Below are 13,372 nucleotides of genomic sequence, written 5' to 3'. Positions count from 1 at the left end.
AAATTTATAACATAATTCATGGCATCGATCAATGAATACTATCGATATACATACAACACTATCATATGATTTTCGGACATCCAAATTAATTTCATATGCTTTTGCTTGCCCACACTATGTATTGGTAAGTTAAATTTTTTGATGAAATTTAAAATTTAGTATTAGCAAATACAATAACAAGATTTAACGTGATCACATGTTCTTTTAAATCAGAAGTGAAAACTTGAAAATTAATCGCTCAATTAATGATAGAGTGTTAAAAAACAATTGATTAGCAAATTTATCCAAAAAATAATAAATTTGGATGAAACCTTATTTCTTGGAAAAAACGATCGTCAACACACTACTAACGAATCTAAATCAATTTAATAATTTCTTATTTAGCAAGAATTGTCAATTAATTATAAAGTATAATTAATCTCGCTTATAAAATAAAAAAAATCATATTTTGATTCATCTCACAATAAACGGTATTATAATATTGAAAAAAAATTAAACATAATAGAAATATCGAGTTCGAGTTTTTTAAGTACGAAATTGTCTTAGAAATTTTGGATTTGAATTCCGAACTTGGCTTAGAGATTTCGGGTTTGAATTCTAAATTTGTAGCCATAGTTCTTTTACTTCATCTTCCCCACTTCTCCAGATTACTGTAACAGTTGCAGAAAAAAGTGAAGAAAAACAGCCATGGATCCTTCAGATAACAATCCTTCTTCTCAACAATCTTTACCTTATATTACTAGTAACAATCCCCTTCAATTCACCATTCATTTGCCCAATTCTACTCCCAATTTCACTTCAATTCCAAATTCAAACCCTAGCCATGACCCGAACCCGAACCCGAATCCTCATTCCGATTCAATTTCAGACCAGCTTCTGTCCCTCTCCATTCCGACGAAACGGAGACGAGGTAGACCTCGGAGTACGACGACGTCGTCGTTGGACCAGGTATATATATGTATGACAATTTCCCTTAATTCGTTTTAATGCTAATGGTAATTTATAGTAGCCTTCTTTTGTTCAGTTTAGCAAAACCCTTGTGGAAAATTCGAATCTTGTGCGTAATTTGACTGCTAGAAAAAATACTGCTTCTTTTGATGCTTCGGATGAGATTATTGTAATTAACAAAGAGGCAACGACGGAGGCGTTAATTGCTTTAACTGCGGGGTTTCCAGCTGATTCTTTAACTGATGAGGAAATTGAAGCTGAGGTTGTTTCTGTAGTGGGTGGTATTGAACAGGTTAATTATATTCTTATTAGAAACCATATACTTATGAAATGGCGTGTAAATGTGTCGACTTGGATAACGAAAGAGATGTTTTTTGATGTTATACCTAAGCATTGTAATGCTTTGCTGGATTCTGCTCATAATTATTTGGTATCGCGTGGGTATATTAATTTTGGAGTTGTGCCGGCTATTAAGGATAGGATTCCAGCTGAGCCGAGTAAGCCTAGTGTTATCATTATTGGGGCAGGACTTGCAGGGTTAGCTGCAGCACGGCAGTTGATGTTGTTTGGGTTTAAGGTTACAGTTTTGGAGGGAAGAAAACGTGCTGGTGGAAGAGTGTACTCAAAAAAAATGGAAGGTGGAAATAAGGTAGCTGCTGCTGATTTAGGAGGGAGTGTGTTGACGGGTACGCTAGGGAACCCACTAGGTATTTTGGCACGGCAGCTGTCTTGCACACTTCACAAGGTCAGAGACAAATGCCCTCTTTATCGTGTGGATGGGAAGCCAGTTGATCAAGATTTAGATCACAAGGTGGAGACTGCTTATAATTTACTTTTGGAGAAGGCAAGCAAGCTTAGGCAGTTAATGGGAGAAGTTTCTCAGGATGTTTCTCTTGGAGCAGCATTGGAGACTTTCCGTCAGGATTATGAAGATGCCGTGAATGAAGAGGAGATGAGTTTGTTTAATTGGCATCTAGCAAATCTGGAATATGCAAATGCAGGTCTGATTTCTAAACTTTCCTTAGCATTTTGGGACCAAGATGACCCCTTTGACATGGGAGGGGATCATTGCTTCCTGCCCGGAGGAAATGGAAAACTAGTTCATGTATTGACTGAAAATGTACCTATTCTTTATGAAAAAATTGTGCATACCATTCGTTATGGTACCGATGGAGTACAGGTTGGCGTTGGGGCCCAAGTATTTGAGGGAGATATGGTGCTGTGCACTGTTCCTCTTGGAGTTCTGAAAGGTGGTTCTATTAAGTTCATGCCAGAATTGCCTCAGCGGAAGCTTGATGGAATAAAAAGATTGGGATTTGGATTATTAAATAAGGTTGCAATGCTTTTCCCATATGTATTCTGGGGCACTGATCTCGATACCTTTGGGCATCTTACTGATAATTCTAGTAGCAGGGGTGAATTCTTTTTGTTCTACAGTTATGCAACTGTTGCCGGCGGTCCCTTATTGTTAGCTCTAGTTGCTGGAGAAGCTGCACACAAGTTTGAGACCATGCCTCCGACTGATGCAGTGACAAAAGTTCTTCAAATTCTAAAAGGTAAAATGCAGTTTTTGTTGCTACTGACTGACTTAATCCTGAAGGTTAATTTCTGAGTCTGTTGTATAAGATACCAATCAGCATATAACAAGAAGAAAAGAACACTAATTTGGTAAGCAGAAAAAACAATTTTTAATGGAGATAATGCCATTTTCTCTTGGTAAGAAGAGATACTGAGTAACACTGATGTGGTTGTTTTATGGTCAATGCTCTCAATTTTGAGTCATTTTTTCACTAGGCTGATACTTCAGAAAAGGTGGACTATGAAGAAGTGTCGAACAATCCTACTGTTTGTGGGCTCAATGGCTTAAATTAAAATAAAACATGTTAAAACAAAAGTAGTTCACATGAAAAAGAGCAATCAATTCATTACAAAAAATAAACAATATGATCTGAACTCTCTTCATTATCAAACCAAAAAGATAAATTTCTAAAAATGTTATAGATATGATCTTGTTTCATACAAATCAATTAGTTATATAAATGATGATTCCTCCTTATCCTGGGTGTAATTGCTGGTATGTGAAAAGATGCACTTTCACATTGCAGGGTTACTTGAAGACTGACTTCCGAGATGATAAAGTTTGTCAAATGTCCTGATCATTAAAGCTTGAGCTAACTTACCTTCAAATTTCTTACTTGTGATTCTAATTTGGGGTTCAGATGGAGTTCCATTGCACTTTGTACTTCAGCACCCGGGGGACAAACGTATTGATTGTGAGCTAGCTCTTTAATAAACTTCAATACTCCCTTGCCTTCCCCGACTCTACTAATGCGGGATACTTCGTACAATGTAGTGTATCTTCTTTTTTCTACAAAAATTCCAGTGATCCCCTCTTCACAAGCTATCTGAATATGCATACAAGGACAGTATTCCGAAGTGTTCTAAGCTGCCTTTCCTCTTTCTCCTTGCTCCAACCAATAAAGTGTCCTTTAAAATGTAATTTTTTAATGAAATGTCCCTCAAAGTGTATTACCCACTTAACTCTCATAATATGTTGCAGAACATGCGTCTTTTCTGCCATACTGCCACTTACTTTTTTACCACCTTGAAAAAAGAATCTATTTCTTTTCTTCTTAGACTCTATGCTTGAGTTCATCAATCGTTTTCAGTATTTTGCATTTGATAGAAATATGTGGTTACGTATCTCTCTATCTCAGTAAAAGATAAAACATTGTGCCCTTTTCAAAAGGCATTCTTGTTACATGGAGCTTGCTGTTAAGGTTCTTGCTTCTGGTGTAGTAATGAGAATTTTGGACATTGCTTCAGGTATATATGAACCACAAGGAATTGAAGTGCCAGAGCCAATCCAAACTGTATGTACGAGATGGGGAAGTGATCCTTTCAGCTTGGGTTCTTACTCTAATGTTGCAGTGGGGGCATCAGGAGATGACTATGATATATTAGCAGAAAGTGTGGGTGATGGTAGACTTTTCTTTGCTGGTGAGGCCACAAATAGGCGCTATCCAGCCACTATGCACGGAGCTTTTCTTAGTGGGCTTAGAGAAGCTGCGAACATTGCCCACCATGCTAAGGCTAGAACCATGAGTCTGAAGATTGAGAAAAAACCATCAAAGAGCACTCATTATTATGCTTCTGTTTTGGATGATTTATTTAGGGAGCCAGACTTGGAATTTGGTAGTTTCTCTATAATTTTTGCTAGAAAAAGTTCTGATCTCGAGTCACCAGCAATTTTGAGAGTGACTTTCTGTGGGCCCCAAACACGGAATCATGATGGAATAAGACCTGGTCGACATCTTTCTAATAAATTACTCTTTCAGCAGCTTCAGTCCCAATTTAATAACCAGCACGAGCTTCATGTTTATACTTTGTTATCCAAGCAACAAGCCCTTGACCTTAGAGAGGTCAGAGGTGGTGATGAGATGAGGTTGAATTTCCTTTCTGAGAAGCTTGGGGTGAAACTGGTTGGTAGAAAAGGTTTGGGTCCATCTGTTGATTCTATAATTGCTTCAGTTAAGGCAGAGAGGGGAAGGCGCAAACCGGGTACACTTAAATCTGGTATGTCATCCTTTCTCTCTCTCTCTCTCTCTCTCTATATATATATATATATATAAATATAAATAAATTTATTTGTCTATTTATTTATTTATTTCGTTCTCCCTCCCTCTCTCAATATAGAGGAAAGAGCAAGTAGCTTCATTTGTTCCTTTTTAGAAACTGTGGCACGTATCAATTTAAGCCTAAAGAATCTTCCTTAAATAGGTGTCATGAAGTCAAAAGACACCACTCTCAAGCGAAAAATAGTTAGGTATGAGCACGCACCCTCTTTCTCTTTATCTCTAGTTTGTTCTTTTCTTTTCTTGTTGGGAGTGAATCTCAGCTTTCTCTGGATGCTGTTTTTGAATTATTTCAGGAAGGCTAAAGTTGTAAGCGGAAGCAATAGAACCACTTCTTCCCCTGCTTCTAGCAGCAGGATTAAAGCAGTTGGCAGCAGCACTACCACGATACATCTGACGAATGTTGACTTGGAACCTAAACCAATTTGCGCTATTGGATCTGTAGCTTCTCCAAGTTTGAATATTAGGGTAAATGACGACATGGGGTCAAAATCAGTGGGCAGTTCTGTACACCTGCTTCACAATGCAAGCATTGGTGACAAGTTTGAGGGTAATTTTGGTAGTTCTACCGCTCCGCTTTTGAATGTTGGAGGGAACACAGGAAGCAATAGTGATGGGCCTATATATCCCAGAAGTACATATGATGATAGCACGGATACATGTGCTCCGCCTACTACTGGAAATTTTGCTAGTCAGCATACATCAGGTATATTATGGTAGCAGACACTTTTCTTTGCTTGCCTGTTATACATAATTTATCTTCATGCCATTCTCCCACTATGCTCCTTAGATTTGTTATGGCATTTTACGTATAGCAAACTAGCATACGTAGAGTGTATTACTGGACTATCAAGAACCTACTTAAATTTCATTGTAGTTCTTGTAAATATAGCTGCCTTGAGGACGAAACACTGCAATTTACCATCTATCTGATTCACTGATTGTTGACCTTTATACGCTGGTTTGCAGGTGATGGGGATATGGAAAGTATGATGCTTGACGGGGAATATAGAATGTGATTGACAGCTTGACACCTTTCGCAACTATGGTGCTTGACAGGGAATCTAGGATGTGATTTTCAGCTTGACACCTTTCACAACAATGGTGCTCCACAGGGAATCTAGGATGTGATTGTCGTCTTGACATCTTTCACCTTACTCCTCGTCTTCAAGCGCTATGCATATTTTACAACTGAGAACCGGAGGTTGAACGACTAAGCCAAGAAAAAGCTCTCTTGATTCTCCATCTTATAATGCTGCCGTCTGCAGTTGTTCTGTCTAGTGTGCAAGTTATACTGCTGGGTAACTTAAAGGCATGCATCCTCTTGGGATTTCAATCCCATTGTATATAGTGCAATTTTTAGGAGTTCACTAACCTTAGCAGTTTTAGTTGCTATTTTTTTTTGTATCTAAAAGCAGTAAAGATTTACTGAAGAATAAAATAGGCTCGTTTGATCATGAAAACTATTTACTTGGCTTGATGATAGTTTTAGAGTGAATGAAATTTCTTATTTACAGAGTTGTATTGAGCATTTTTCTAACAAATATGGTTGTTGGTTGTAAGTAAAATGTGGGTTGCATAACTCTAACCAGCTACCAAATTATCCGTAGTGATGTCCCCTCTCTCCTCCTCACAGAAAAAATGAAAAGAAGTTTTATGATTTCTAATGTCATGTTGAAAGAAAAAAATATGAAGTTTTTCTTAACTTAATAGGTTTGAAAATGGTATTTACAAATTCGTCAACGAGCACAAAATGAGATAGTAATTTTTTCTTCTCAACTAAAAGGCAAAGTGATCGTAAAATGCGATAGTGATTAATTAGTCAATTGTGGACAGGTAAATAAAGACGGAGGAAGTATTCTAACGCACTAACTCAAAAATTCAAATAACTAGAATACGAACCAAATGACCCCTTAGTATTATTTGGTTTCATATTTGGACCATGAAACTGATTATTCAGTACACAATAATAATAAGCTAAAGCAGTTTACAGACAATAAATTCCTCAATGTACAAACACAACTAGGACAAAAAAAAAAGGCAGTCCGATGCATTGAGTACCCTGTATTCACGCAGGGTCTGGGGGAAAGGGCCGCACCTCTAAAGGGTGTGCTGTAGACAGCTTATCCAGAGCAACCTATAGGTCACACGGAGACAACTTTACACACTCCACTTATACAATGAACTCTCACTTGTACATTTTTCATCTAGTATAATAAAGTATATAAATCATGATACAGGAAGAGAGTTTCCTTCATAAGAAAAGTATCGTCGATGTTTAAGAGTTCAATCGAGCTAAAGGACTTCAGCTTTCCTTATTCTCTGGACCAGCATTATGATTTCAATGTCCCTCCCAACCACTCTTCTAGTTTCGCTTCTTTATCAGCTTTGAATTCATCAAAGTTTTCAGTTAAAGACAGCAGTTGATCATAGGACATGCTTTTGTTTACCTGTTCTTGTTGGTCTTCACTATTGGCCCGTCCAAGTGAGGATGAAGAGCTCACATCGGCAGCTAATAGCGCGTCATTAGTACGAGTCACAGATGGTTCATCCTTGTCTGATGAAGATGGTTCACTCTTGGCTGGCTGAGTTTCTTCGGTCTCTAACTGAGGCCATTTGAAGTTACTAGCCTTTTGTTTTGCGGACTGAAAAACATTCGAGAGATATCCAGCTGTCCTCTTATCATCCTCTTCTGAAACAGTATTGCGAACCCAGGTGGAGGGACTCCAAGAGGTAGCTATACCGACTGGGAAACTTGAACTGGGTCCGCTAATTAATCCCTTCTTTGGTTGTTTCTTTGAAATGACAGCCAGGGTATGTCTGAGATCTTTGATCATACCATTAGCAATTGGAAGCCCACACTCTTTCATCGACCTGATCACGGTGATGGAATCATCTGAATCTTCTGTGTGAAGTGCCATTTCACGGGATTTTTCCTCAATACTGTTTTTGAGATTAACAAGGTTGGGCGCTGCTTTCTGGGAATGCTGTTGAATATAGAAAAGCCCAACAGAGGGCTCATTTGCAATGAACTTTATCATGTCCGCCAAGGATTCAGTTATCTCTACAAAGCCGTCCACTGTGGAAAATTCATGCATTTTTTTGAAAGCCAACGGTTCATCATCACTGCTGGGGCAAGAAAACAATGAGAGTTTGTTCAGATAAATAATCAGGAGTCAGAAATTGGGGAGTGTATTCTATATGATGAGTAAGTTAACCAGATTTCTAGGGACGGTTCATCCACTTCGATAAATATTAGTGGTTTAATAATTATATACTACGTGAGGGGCAACAATTCAACGGGTAAAAAGCTAGGAAATGCTTCTGGATCTAAGCTTTTGCCAGAAAAGGTCAATAATCATAGTCAAAAACAGTTGTAGTAACTACAGATCTTAGATCTTATCCTATCTTGAAAAGGTAGAGAGCCTGTTTTTGATTGACCCTCGGCACAAAACAGATGAAAAAGACGACAATAGCAACAAGCAGGAACAACAACAAGAAAGTACAACAATCGATGTTAAAGAATCAATAGAAACAAATAGAAATCTAAGACTACGAAAATAAAAGACTAATACTAATAATCCGGGAATGGGAAAGCAAAGCGCTCGACTACCTACTAACCTTGTAGAAGAGAAAAATACTATTGAATTGTGTATCTACATTATTACATTGAGACCCTATTCATAGACCCTACATTAGATTCCTTTTCCAACTAGGACACTACAATACAATCCTTTTTCAAGTAGAATTCTATTTACTATTCCTAATTATATTCCTATTCGCCCCCAAGGCTTAGCTAAAGTGGCAAAAGGTGGAGGACTTGTGGCTCGGGTCGCAGGTTCAAGCCCCACACCATGCAAAGCGAAGCCCGGTATTTAAGTGGAGAAGGGTAGAGGGGCGGGCTCATTATCCACCGAGTTTAGAAGGCTGTGATTGGTCCAAAGGGCGGGTCACAGACGGATTTCTCGGTTATAAAAAAAAAAAAAAAATTATTCTAAGTAGGATTTGTATATATTTTTCTTGTTCCTATTCCTATTCTAACAGTATCATTTCAAGATTCTCCACCTATCACTATTTTCTCCTCAAGTTGTCCGCGAAATATTTCTTAAATTTAGGTTTTATAACTCTATTTTTAGATTTTTGAATTAGTTTTAGCCAAATCCCCGAATTTGTATCCATACCTAGATCCATATCCCCAAACTTTAAAATTCAGATCATGAAGAATCCGTCCTCTAGATTCACAACCATATCGGACACCTGCACTCGAGTCTGAGCAACTTAGAATTGATAAGTGTGTGTAAATTTGTAACCACTTCTTCATCCTTCCAAGCAACCCAATGGAATGTGTAGTGGGTTGAATTACAAGCTGTCTGTCAAGTGCCGTAAGTTCTTTCCTACTAAGGTTGACAGTGGAGTTGTGATATGGAAGGAATCCTCGAACTAAATGGAAATTTATGAGGCACAGATTCTCAGAGGTCAGCAACAGAAATGAACAGCTTGCAACAACAAATCCAGTGTAATCCTACATGTGGGATATGAGGAGGGTAGCGTGTATCCAAACCTTACCCCTACCTTTGAGAAGGTAAAAAGGTTGTTTCCAAAAGACCCTCAGCTGACCAAACAGTGAAAAAGAGGCAATAGCAACAAACAGAAACAACAGCAAGATAATAAGATACCGAAGCAAAACCACAGGCAGTGACAGATTTGAAAATAAGGAATGAACTGCTTGCATAGACATTATAATAAATTCACAAAGAAAGCTCATAATTGTTCATATTTCACAAAAAGTCATGCTAACTGAGGCATGGTTTTTACAACTTTTTAGTTGCTGCATTTATATGCCCCCTTCAATAGATATGGTTTGGTTATATCAGCTAAGTACCCTCAGATGGGTTTTTCTGTTTCCACTTTAGCAGATTAACGTAACGAATTACACTTGATGTAAAGACACTTCCGCGAGGATATTGCTAATAAGACGTGAAAATAGACTCTGATTATCACATACCCAACAAGCTGATGACGGGAACCAGAAGGGTAATGAACAAAAATCAACTTATCAAAGATACAAAAGAAAACAGAAACTACAGTGAGAACCAACATTAGCCTCTTCGGCTCTTCCCAACCCCACCATATAACAACAAGAACATATTACACAAAGTGGTGTCTGGGGAGGGTAGGGTACTTGGGGGTAGAGAGGATGCTTTTAATAGACCTTCGGCTCGAAGGAGAACAATTCAAAGTAGATAAAAAAGGCCCCCAACCCCACCATATAGAAGAAAAATATATAGTTGAAATCATCAGTCTACCACAACATACAAAGGATTTCAGGTTTCAATCCATCAAAGCATTAGACTCCATAAAAGGCCTGATCAAGTATAACCTCAAACCAGACCGAAGCAGTTGTCTTTTCTATAGCTCGAGAGGAGTATGTTTATAGCATACTTTGGAAAATCAAACTGGACACAGTAAATTCAGAAACAACAAGTGCCTGCCACATCCTTTTGAAGTAAACTACCATGTCAGCAATATGGATGAATCCCCAAAAAAAGGAAGTGTAGATAAAAACTGTTTAACCGGTTAACAGTCCGAGAAATAGTAATCAGTCTTGCTCATTCCTTTTGAGCATAAATTAGTCTCCATACATCACCAGTAAGAAACTCCACTAGAGTAGCAATTGACATGATTCCGTTTGTTATCATTACATTTTTCTTTAGATTTTCATAAATTTGATTTGCAGCTTCATTTTATTTTATTATCTTCTCAGAACATATCATTCTTGACACAACAATTAGAAATAACAGGTAGCCAATAAGATGCAAGTTATGGTCAGAGAAAGAAATTTCAATGAAATTAAACACTTCCCTAAGAAAAAAAGAAAAAAAAAAAGGGAATATAGTTTATAATTTTCCTGTATATAAATATCTTACTTGAACATAGATCATGTCCACTAATAAGCCAATTTGAAGTTGAGATTTATGCAACCTGCAGAATGAAGTAGGTAACCATCAATTAACATCCTTAATTCTTACTCCATTTTGTAAATTTGCAAAAACTATGCAGATAAAATATACTGCAGGCGTCACGCAACAAGGACACTGATTCAGCCTAAGTTGCTCGGACTCTCCAAAAATGTTGCCGCACCCATGTCAGATCCAAATGCACTTCTTTTGAAGGGTCCGACAAGCACTGACATTTATGAAGAGTCTGACCAACATAGGATTCAGCAATGTTAATTCTATTGTTCCAGTGTTTTCAAGATTCACCTATAAGCAGGGGCATATCCAGGATTTAAGCTTTATGGGTTCAAAATTTAAGTTCTTAGAATTGAATACTCATTATATTTTTAAAGATATGGGTTCATATCCACTATTCATTGCAATTTTAGTGGATATTCACATATAAATTTATACTTTGCGTGAGAAGTACTAGATTTATATGAGCTCGGTATCTGCACTCTGCATCCGCCTTTGCCTACAAGCTGCTACACTGGAAAAAAACAGTAATACACTGAGAATCGTTCTCGATTTCGAGAACTTTCTGAGGGCAAAGTAACCCAAAAAGAGGCTTTCTATTTTGTTTACACCTTAAATACAAGGTTTTCCCTTTCTCCCAATAATATACATTACCTAATTAAACAACAAAGACATTCCAAATTCAGGAAACCACTACTGATTCTAAAATAGTACTCCCTTGGTTTCACTTTTTGTCCTACTTTCCTTTTTAGACGGTTCCAAAAAAAAGTCTCTTTCCTTGTTTTAGCAACACTTTAATTCTCGCTTTCCACATGACACATTTAAAATCACAAGATGAAAGGGGATTTTAGTACATCCTACATATCTTTAGTTTAAGACCACACAATTCAAAAAAATTCTTTATTTTCTTAAACTCCATGTCAAAGTCAAAACCAACCACAATTTGAATTGCAGGGAGTATCATTTTACATTACATTCTTGAAATTCTTTTTCCTATCAATGCAAATCTAGAGCCTGTAAAATTGAAAGAGGAATAGAAAAACCAAGATTCTAACTTTTTAAAAAATAATTAAGGTAGAGGATTAGCAGATGGGGAATCGAACCCTCACCGATAGGCGACAAGGTGAAAGTTCGGTAAACCAACCAACTGAGCTACTAAGATTCCCCAACCAAGATTCTATTTGACCTCGAGAAAACTCTAAAGTACCCCAAAAAATCAAGTGTTCAATTGATAACCAATATCCACCTAGATATAACAGAATCCCACTTCTCAAAAACCACTTTTTAGTTCAAATTCACTATCAATTAGCTAACAATCAACCAAGGCACACCAAGATATAACAAAAACCCACTTCTCAAAACCCAATTTTTAGCTCACATTCTCAATCAATTATCTAACAATCAACCAATACCCACCAATATATAACAAAAACCAATTTTTAGCTCAAATTCTCAATCATTTATCTAACAATAAACCAATTCCCACCAAGATATAACAAAAACACTTCTCAAAAACCATTTTTAGCTCAAATTCTCTATCATTTGCTAACAATCAACCAATAGCCACTTCTCAAAAACCAATTTTGACCTCAAATTCTGTATCAATTATCAACCACTACCCACCAAGATATAACAAAAACCCATTTCTCACAAACCAATTTTTAGCTTAAATTCTTCATCAATTAGCAAATTAAAGAACACCCCACAAGAAAAAAAGTTCATCTCTTCCTTTAAACACCCATAGTGAGTACTATAACATAAAAAAGAACAAATGCAAAATCGAATAACTTACAGATCAAAGTAGAAAATTTGAAGCTTCCTTCGGCCCGTTGATAGGTTTCAACAACAATTGTATAAGGCTATTTAATGTAGTATTATAGGCAAGAGAATTAGGTTTTTGTCTGTACTATATATATTTTAGATGTTGAAACCAAACCAAGATAGAAAAGGAAAAAATACTTTTCCTTCTTTCCTTTTTTTCGTCGTTATTTTATTACTGTTCCTTTAATTTTTTCGAAATCCCGAATCCGCCTCGGATTCAATTTACTAAATTTATCATTACATAAATAACGAAAAAATTCATATTATGTTAGGAAAGATTTGGTGTAATCGTGTCATTTTTTTAATTTTGTTTTTATTTATTAGTATTATATTTTATTCTTTAATCCACCTTTTAATAGTAACTTTACTTTCGTACTCTAATTATTATTTTTTAGGTTTATTATTTAGATTATTGATGTTTGATTGTGTGTATCAAAGGAAAACGATACAATTCATTATAATATTATATTCATTAAAATAATATAATATGATTCAATACATTATGAAACAGTTTTTCGATAGGGAAGAGACAAGGGAGGGGGAGTTGGCTATAATTGAGATGATTTGGATGGACGATATGGATTTTTTCGAGATAGTTAACCAATTTTTACACCCCTCGGAGGATCAATGTAATTCAACTCGAACGAAATAAGAGGTACGACAAACAAGTTAATAGTCCTCGTTGAGTAGGAGTTCTAGCCTTAAGAGGTGCAGAGTACAACTTAAAATGCGTAATGTAGTTTGATATATATTACTCAAATTTCTTAATAATTGCGACCTGATGTATTGTTTCTCCTTTTCAATTTGTTTGTTTTAAAGACATTTTGGTACACGAATATTTAATTTAAGATCATAAGATTTGAAAATCACTCGACATAAAAATTATTCAAACATTCCAATTATTTAATAGCCCTTTTTTGAAGGTACCATTTAATTGAAATTTGGACTAGGGAGAAGAATTGTACTCCAGTTAATTAGATATAAAGTCTTCGTGTA

At 36.5% G+C, this 13,372-nt stretch overlaps 2 protein-coding genes across 4 annotated transcripts; one reads left to right on the top strand and one right to left on the bottom strand.

Annotated features, from left to right (window-relative positions):
• The first annotated feature begins 627 nt into the window (after positions 1-627).
• Positions 628-6,092, top strand: LOC125844050 (protein FLOWERING LOCUS D). Of its 2 annotated transcripts, none has more exons than XM_049523282.1 (6): positions 628-948; positions 1,010-2,504; positions 3,775-4,524; positions 4,729-4,774; positions 4,880-5,289; positions 5,553-6,092. In XM_049523282.1, the coding sequence occupies exons 1-6, from the start codon at positions 688-690 to the stop codon at positions 5,600-5,602; spliced, it is 3,012 nt and encodes a 1,003-aa protein (XP_049379239.1). In that variant the 5' UTR covers positions 628-687; the 3' UTR covers positions 5,603-6,092. The 2 variants fall into 2 exon arrangements, with proteins under 2 accessions (XP_049379239.1, XP_049379241.1); XM_049523284.1 differs by having other exon boundaries at positions 1,025-2,504; positions 5,553-6,091.
• Positions 6,093-6,478: 386 nt separating this feature from the next.
• LOC125845112 (uncharacterized) lies at positions 6,479-12,489 on the bottom strand. 2 transcript variants are annotated; one of them, XM_049524530.1, is made up of 3 exons: positions 12,348-12,489; positions 10,511-10,565; positions 6,479-7,712 (listed from the first exon to the last, which is right to left on the bottom strand). In XM_049524530.1, the coding sequence occupies exons 2-3, from the start codon at positions 10,516-10,518 to the stop codon at positions 6,917-6,919; spliced, it is 804 nt and encodes a 267-aa protein (XP_049380487.1). In that variant the 5' UTR covers positions 10,519-10,565; positions 12,348-12,489; the 3' UTR covers positions 6,479-6,916. The 2 variants fall into 2 exon arrangements, with proteins under 2 accessions (XP_049380487.1, XP_049380488.1); XM_049524531.1 differs by having other exon boundaries at positions 6,479-7,709.
• Between the last annotated feature and the right edge of the window lie 883 nt (positions 12,490-13,372).

Source organism: Solanum stenotomum, chromosome 11 (assembly GCF_019186545.1).
Source record: "Solanum stenotomum isolate F172 chromosome 11, ASM1918654v1, whole genome shotgun sequence".
Lineage (NCBI taxonomy): Eukaryota > Viridiplantae > Streptophyta > Magnoliopsida > Solanales > Solanaceae > Solanum > Solanum stenotomum.
The sequence above is the reverse complement of the archived record's forward strand: the minus strand, read 5'-3'. Positions and strand labels throughout refer to the sequence as shown.

Coding starts and splice junctions, on each gene's coding strand:
- LOC125844050 (XM_049523282.1), top strand. CDS start 688: ATGGATCCTTCAGATAACAATCCTTCTTCTCAACAATCTTTACCTTAT. Junction 2,505..3,774: donor AGTTCTTCAAATTCTAAAAG/GTAAAATGCAGT, acceptor ACATTGCTTCAG/GTATATATGAACCACAAGGA. Junction 4,775..4,879: donor CTCAAGCGAAAAATAGTTAG/GTATGAGCACGC, acceptor GAATTATTTCAG/GAAGGCTAAAGTTGTAAGCG.